General features: G+C 59.6%; 1 protein-coding gene across 1 annotated transcript; it reads left to right on the top strand.

Moving 5' to 3' along the window:
* The first annotated feature begins 3,475 nt into the window (after positions 1-3,475).
* IRX6 (iroquois homeobox 6) lies at positions 3,476-6,699 on the top strand. Its single transcript, XM_054269533.1, has 6 exons — positions 3,476-3,520; positions 4,615-4,860; positions 5,055-5,164; positions 5,456-5,763; positions 5,885-6,382; positions 6,599-6,699. The coding sequence occupies exons 1-6, from the start codon at positions 3,476-3,478 to the stop codon at positions 6,697-6,699; spliced, it is 1,308 nt and encodes a 435-aa protein (XP_054125508.1).
* Positions 6,700-6,922: the final 223 nt, after the last annotated feature.

Here is a 6,922-nt window from a genome sequence, read left to right as displayed (position 1 = left end):
TTCATTTTGGCTTTATTCAGTTAAATCTGCAGTGACTGATCTGTATAAATTATGTATTAGGCTGCCCAGCTGTACTTGTTTATTCATGCATGGACTTGAAGAATTTTCATTTTCTCAGTACAAAAAAGCAACAGCCAAAAAAATCCCCCTGTATTCTAAAATATAAAGACACTTTCTTCTCAGCCACACTTCCGCTCCATGTTTTTGAAGCTGCTTTCTTCTTCCCCTGCTTATTTCAATTAACCTATTATTTCATTTGCAGTTATCAGCAGCTGCATTTGCATCGGTGGGAAGCACATACTGTCACTTTCACCCCTTGCAATTACCTCCCGAGCAAAGCAGTATCAGAGCTAAACCAAATGATGTTGATTTTAAAAGCATCAAAAATCGCATTGTTGGCTGCATTTGAACTCCTGCCTCGCCTCAAGAAGGACTGCTTGCAGAAATGTTTACAGTTAAGCCTCGCAGTCCTCTCTTTCAAGAACAAAAGTTTGTGAATCAAGAGAGATCATTTTCTGGTTTTGCTCGTGTTTGTAGTCACACACTCCTCACCAGGATGACTGGGTGAAGGGAATGCACGCTGTGGGGGCGGGTGGGATGATATGCTTGTGTGCAGGAGAGAGATGACACAGATTTAGAGAAAGAAAGATCTGCAGTGACCATGTACAGCATCACTTGTCTCTCTGAGACATGGTGTATGTGCAGAATGGAAATTGGGCTGCTGAAGCTGATTCCCTGCAATGACAAAAATGGCAAATTGCACATTCCAACCCAAAGCCACCCTCTGCCAAGCCGGGTTCAGGAACTTGTTAACAGAAGGTTTATGCCAATATTTACAAATCACAGCAAGATGTTTTGGCAGCTTTGACATGCAGAGTAGGGTGGCTCAGTGATGGACAGGCTGAGTGAATGGTGGCAGTGCTCAGAACACAAAGAGTCAGAGTTTGTGTCCTCCTAAAGAGCTGGGGAGCACAGCAGAACTTGCAGTTGTTAATAGGAATGCCATTCACTCTCCCAGGTTGTAAGGGCAATTAAAGGGGTCATCTGGATGGCTCTTGAGCGTGTCTAGAAAAAAGTATGCTGCTGAAACATCTCCGTAGGGCAGAGTGCTGTGAGTGGAGAGAGCTAGCTTGGGAAAGGCCACTTCCCAAAGCTCAGCTCAGCTACAACATACCTGACAGGCAACAGAATTGCTCTCATGTTGATTGTGCGTGGTAAAGATTGGGAAATGCAATGTTTGTATTGATCTGCATGATCTCTGTTATAAAAATCCTTTTTTTTTTGTACAGTGAATTCTGCCCCAGTTTTAGTGCTTCAGCAAGGACAAGAGCCCTGCATGCAACCTGCCAGCACAAACACACTGCCAGCGACAGCTCCTCTGGGCTCTGAGCCGCAGGCAGGATGAGCACACAGCCTCTTGTTGTTTCTTCCATCAAATAACATACAAAGCGTTCTGGTGAAAAGACTAAATTTTGCTGAATTAAGTGCTTTAGAACAAGTGGTTTTATTACTTTATAATTAGCATAATTTTCCCCATAGGGATTCTTGCAATTAAATAATTAGCAGTAATGTTACCCAAAGGTGTTCTTTAATGAATTTCAAGTTATTGCCCCTGTTAACGACAATTGACAAGGCTGGGCTTTACAGCGCTCCGTCTCGCCAGGCTGCGGGCGGAACAGAGAGCTGTGACAGCCGGCCCTGAGCCCCGGGCCCCTCCGCTCTCCCCGGCGGGGCGGACGCGGCTCGGGCACCCGCTCCCTTCGCGTCGTTCCGGCCCCAAGGCCAGCATCCCCGACGGCGCGGGCAGCCCGTTCCACAACGCTGCGGACCGCGGGGCCAGCGCGCAGCTCCGGCAGGGACCGGCGGGGCCGTCGCGGCTGTGCTCGCTGGCTGCGGGCGGAGCAGGGCCGGGCAGGGCCGGGCAGGGGCCGCCCGGTTTGGGGTGTGCATAGGGAGCAGCCCCCGGGCCGGGCCGGGCCGGGCCAGCGCGCATCGCTCGCGGATCGGCAGCGCCACCCGTCGGGGAGCGGGGCGGAGCGGAGCGGCTCCGGCGGGGCGGGCACGGACACGGGCACGGGCAAGGCTGCCAGGGCTGGCCGCCGGTTCCACAGGACGCGGCCCCGCCGTGCTCGGGACAAGTGCCGCCGGGCCGCCCGTTTTTATTTGGTTTTCTTTTTCTTTATGAATTGCCACTGGCAATTCATCGAGCCCTGTCAGGCCTGGGAGCACCTTGGCAGCTCCAGGCTCTTGGGGGGAAATCCCGGTTTACCTCCCGGTGATCTCGCCTCAAAGGCAAATTCTCAATATGTAAGTCTCTGGTTAAACAAGGGCATTTCCATTTGTTAATTGATGCAATTGCGCCGTGGCGGTAGCGGGCCGGCCGGGCTGCAGGCAGCCATCCATCCATCACCGCCCCGCTGACCTGCCACCGCCCCGGCCCCCGCTCCCGGAGGGACCATCACGGGGCTAAGGGGGAACAAGGGGCTCGGGACTCCTTGGAGAATGGGCTTCGGGCCCGTGTTCTGCGGCCCGTGTTCTGTCCCGGCCCCTGCCCTGCCGTACGCTGTGCGGGGCGAGCTCTGACCCCGCTCCCGCTCTCCGGGCCGCCGCGACGGGCAGCGATGCCGAGGCGGCTTCGGTGCAGGACCGGGGCCGAGTTGAACAGCAGCGCCCGGCCCTGAGAATGGGGGCGAGGTCAGCGAGAAGGGCCGGGGGGCTGCATCGGCCGGGCCCCCCTCGAGAGCCGCTTCCCTGGGTGCGCTCGGCATCGCCGCTGTCACCGCCACCCTTGCCCGGCGGCCGGGACACGCTGGGGCTGGCGGCTGCCGCGATGTCCCCGCTTGATATTTACTCCCCTTTGACAAATTTTGATCGTGTTTAAAAATAAAGGGGAAAAAAGACCAACGGCGAGGCACCCCCAGTGCCGCCTGTGACGTGCATCACACACAACGCGGAACGGAGCTGGAACAAGTGCGGGGAGCGGGCGCGGGGCGCTGCCGGCTCCTGCCCGCCGCTGCCGCTGCTGCCGGCAGGGCCGTGACGTCAGCCCGCTCCTCGCCCACCGAGGAACGCTAAAGACCTATAGAGCAGAAAATAATACAAGCAAGCTCCGTATCTTGCAAGCCCTACGTGATTTTCCCCCCCTCTTTGAAAAAGCCCCCTTGCACTTAAACTCTCTATACATGTGGGGCGGCTTTTTAAACTCCCTCTATACAAACATATTTATTAAGAGCGATGGGAAGTGGGGGGTAGCCTATTTTTTTAATCCAGGCACCAACCTCCTCCCTCCCTCCCCCACCCCCCCGCCTCAGATGTCTGGCTGCTTTTCTTAAGTGCAATCATCTATAATTGAGAAAAAAAAAAAAAAGCCATACGTGGAAATGTGTGTGTGAGAAGGTGCATCTTGAAGCAGGGTTTAGTTACAATCGATCTTGGGGGGAAAATATTGCCTATGGTCCAAAAATAAGGAGCAACTATGTCCTTCTCTCAGTTCGGATACCCCTACAGCACCACTTCACAGGTAAGGCGAGTGAGCAGCACTCACTTTTGTTTAGATTCTGCTGCTGCTGTCCAGATGTCTTGTCCCCCCCTCCTTTTTTTTTCTTCCCTTTCCCTTACTTAGAATATTTTTTTAAAAGGGCACATCTGGAGCCTTTTTTTAAAAAATGTGCGTGTGTGTTTATGTCTCGTTTGTGTTGTGTTAGGCTTAAACAAATAACTCGCAGTGTGCACAGCAAAGGCGTGTAGGAAACCGGTAATTCCCCCTCCTCCCCACCCTTCACCGTTCAGTTTTAAGTGCAACAAACAAATACAAAAACATAAATCACAGCTACGAGCGCTTCCCGAGCCCGCGCAGTCCCCTCGCACCGCTGCGCCCGGGCAGCGCGGAGGGTGCGCGGGCAGCGGGAACCGCGCTCCGCGGGCTCGGGGCTCCGCTCGCGTTTCCGCGGAACCGGGCTGTGCCGATTGCTCCCTCCTTCCTCCACGGGTCGGTCCTTTTCCTGTGTTTTATTAGGATCTGTCGAGAGGTTTTTTTTTCCCCCATGCGATTTCCGAAGGACATCCCCCACTCACACCAAGGCACCCTGTATTAACTAAGTCGTAGCTGTATCGTACTCGGAGTCAGGATTTATTTGGGTAGAATTATTTATACACGGTAATCACTGCAAGATGTGCCTCTCTCGCTTGGGAAGTTAGCTGTCCCCTTGAAGTTATTGAAATCAAATGCCTTCGATTGCGTTGGCTGACATATTTACTGCTGTGTCTATTGTCAAATTAACTGTAATCGCAACTTTTTGCCTTTAAATCAATGCAGATGGACCGAGCGGGGGCGGGAAGGACGGAGCCTTACGGATCTTATACCTTTCTCGAGAGCAATTATTTCCTTAAAGTTTTGCCTGCTTGATTAATCGTGCCCCCTTCCCAAGAGCTCCTGCTTCCCATCCGGTTTATTTCCCGGTTTCTATAATTAGTTGCTCCAGCCCGCGTTTCCTATCCCCCTCCTCACCGCCCCCTCTCTCCGCACACACACAGGCGCGCACACGCTCCTAAATTCCCCCCGATGGGGCTGCCTCGACAGTCACTCGGCGCCGTCCCGCTCTCTCCTCTCCGCAGTTCTTCGTGCCCGCCAGCCCCAGCACGACCTGCTGCGAGGCCGCCCCCCGCTCCGGGCCGGATGCCTCCTCGGCGCCGGCCGCCGCCTCGCTGTGCTGCGCCCCGTACGAGAGCCGGCTGCTGGCGCCCGGCCGCGCCGAGCTCAATGCGGCGCTGGGCATGTACAGCGCCCCGTACGCCGCCGGCCAGGGCTACGGCAACTACCTGCCCTACGGCGCCGAGCCCGCCGCGCTCTACACCGCGCTGGTGAGTGGCCCGCAGGGGAGGACGGGGTGCAACAGGCGGGAGAAACTTCGCGGTTCGCAGTCGGTACCGCGGCGGGGGAGTGGGAGCGGGGCCGGCCCGTCGGGGATGGGGGGCGCGGAGGGACGCGGCTGCCGCGGGGAGCCGGGGCTGTGCGGGGCTCTGCTGGACGCCAAACGCCGCCGCTTCCCTTGCAGAATCCCCAGTATGAAATCAAAGACGGCGCCGGCACGTTGCACTCGGGAATCGCGCAGCCCGCTACCTACTACTCCTACGATCATTCCTTGGGGCAGTACCAGTACGACAGGTAAAACCCCTTTGATCAGCGCCCGGCAGCATTAGCATCCCCCTGCGAGGCGGCGGTCGACATCAAACGAGGGGGACGGGGGGGCTCCGACCTGACAAACGTTGTACAAAAGAAACGAGGCGCCCGGGAGCAGCAGACAGCCGAAACCAAAGTTGGGCGGCGATGTCAGGAGGGCAGGGGCAGGAAGGCAGGTGGGCAGGGGCCACACCGGCCTGCGGCGCGGCTGGGCCGGGCCGGGGGATTCTTGCCGGACTCCCGCCGGCCCTCCATCCCTTAATCATCTCCCAGCAGGTACGGGACGGTGGATTTCGGTGGTTCAGCCAGACGCAAAAATGCAACGCGAGAGACGACGAGTACTCTCAAGACCTGGCTGTACGAGCACCGCAAAAACCCCTACCCCACCAAAGGAGAGAAAATCATGCTGGCTATCATCACTAAAATGACCCTGACGCAAGTGTCCACTTGGTTTGCTAACGCCAGACGGAGGCTTAAGAAAGAAAACAAAATGACCTGGTCTCCCAAGAACAAAGCCGGGGAAGAGAGGAAAGAAGGAACCCCGAGGGAAGAGGATGAATACAGTGCGGAGGGTGAAGGCAGAGGTAGGCGGGAGAGGCAGACAGGCGCCTCCAAGTAGGCTCGAAGTGATTTCGAGGCCCCCCAACTTCCCCGCACCCTCACTAACGCCCTGCCGCCCCTTTTTCCCCGTGTGTATCCAAGCAGAGCAGAAGAGCTACAAGGAGGACAAGGACCTGCGGTTCAGCGACCTGGAGGAGGAGGAAGAGGAGGAGGAGGAGGAGGAGGCGGGGAAGCCGGAGAAGGGCCGGACCAGCTCCCTGCAGGAAGCGCCCAGCCTGGGCGCGGCGCTGCCCGAGGCTCCGCGGAGCGACTGCAGCCTGCCCGGCCCCTTCCACGCCTTTCCTTGTGCCAAGGCCCCCGCCGCGGGCTTCGCCCCCGCCTCCTTGGCCGGCCCGCCGCCGCCCTACGCGCCCGCGGAGAAGCCGCGCATCTGGTCTCTGGCGCGCACGGCCGGGGCCAGCGCGGCGCGCAGGGGCAGCCCCGAGGGCCGCGGCGCGGAGGGAGGCGGCGGCGCGGCGGGGGAGCAGCCCCTGCCCGCCAAGGCCTTCCGGAGCTCCGCTTTCAGCCTGCAGCCGCTCCCGCGGAGCTGCGCGTCCCACCGCGGCCTGGGGGAGCCGTGCCAGTTCGCGGCGGCGGGCGAAGGTACCCGCGGCGGCGGGGCCGCGGGGACGGGCGGGACCGCGGGCCGGGCCGGGACGCAGGGCGCGGCGTGAGCCCGCCCGCGCAGCGACAGCCCCGGTGCTCGGCCGTGCCCAGGTGTCAGGTGCAGACGCCGAGGCTTCCCCGCTCCAGGCGAGCGGGCAGGGGAGGGCGGCGGGAGCGGGCCGTGCCCACCGCGAGCCGCTTGTGTCTGTGCAGGCTTCGGGCGGGGCGCCAAGGGCGGCCCGGGAGGCACCGAGCTGGGTGGGACGTGCCTGGACAGGCTGCGGACGGCGTTCCGGCCCGTGCTGCGGAGGTGAGGTAGGTGACGGGCCGGCCGCCGGGGCCCCGCCTCGCACGAAGCGCACTCCCGTCCGCCTGGCCCTGGGACACCGCAGCGGCCCCGGCCTGAGAGCGCTGCGCCACGGCCGCCGCCTTGCCCCGCTCCCGGAGCTCCCGTCCGGGCGGGGCAGCGACTCGCGGCACTCAGCGCCAGCTCATCACCGCTTCTCCGTCCCGCAGGGCCGCCCGCCCCATCCCGGG

Source organism: Melozone crissalis, unplaced genomic scaffold (genome assembly GCF_028551555.1).
Source record: "Melozone crissalis strain CALT ecotype California unplaced genomic scaffold, PUWL_Pcris_2 ptg000007l_1, whole genome shotgun sequence".
In the NCBI taxonomy this organism is placed as follows: Eukaryota; Metazoa; Chordata; class Aves; order Passeriformes; family Passerellidae; genus Melozone; species Melozone crissalis.
Note: the sequence above shows the minus strand (reverse complement) of the source record. Positions and strands in the feature narration are given on the sequence as shown.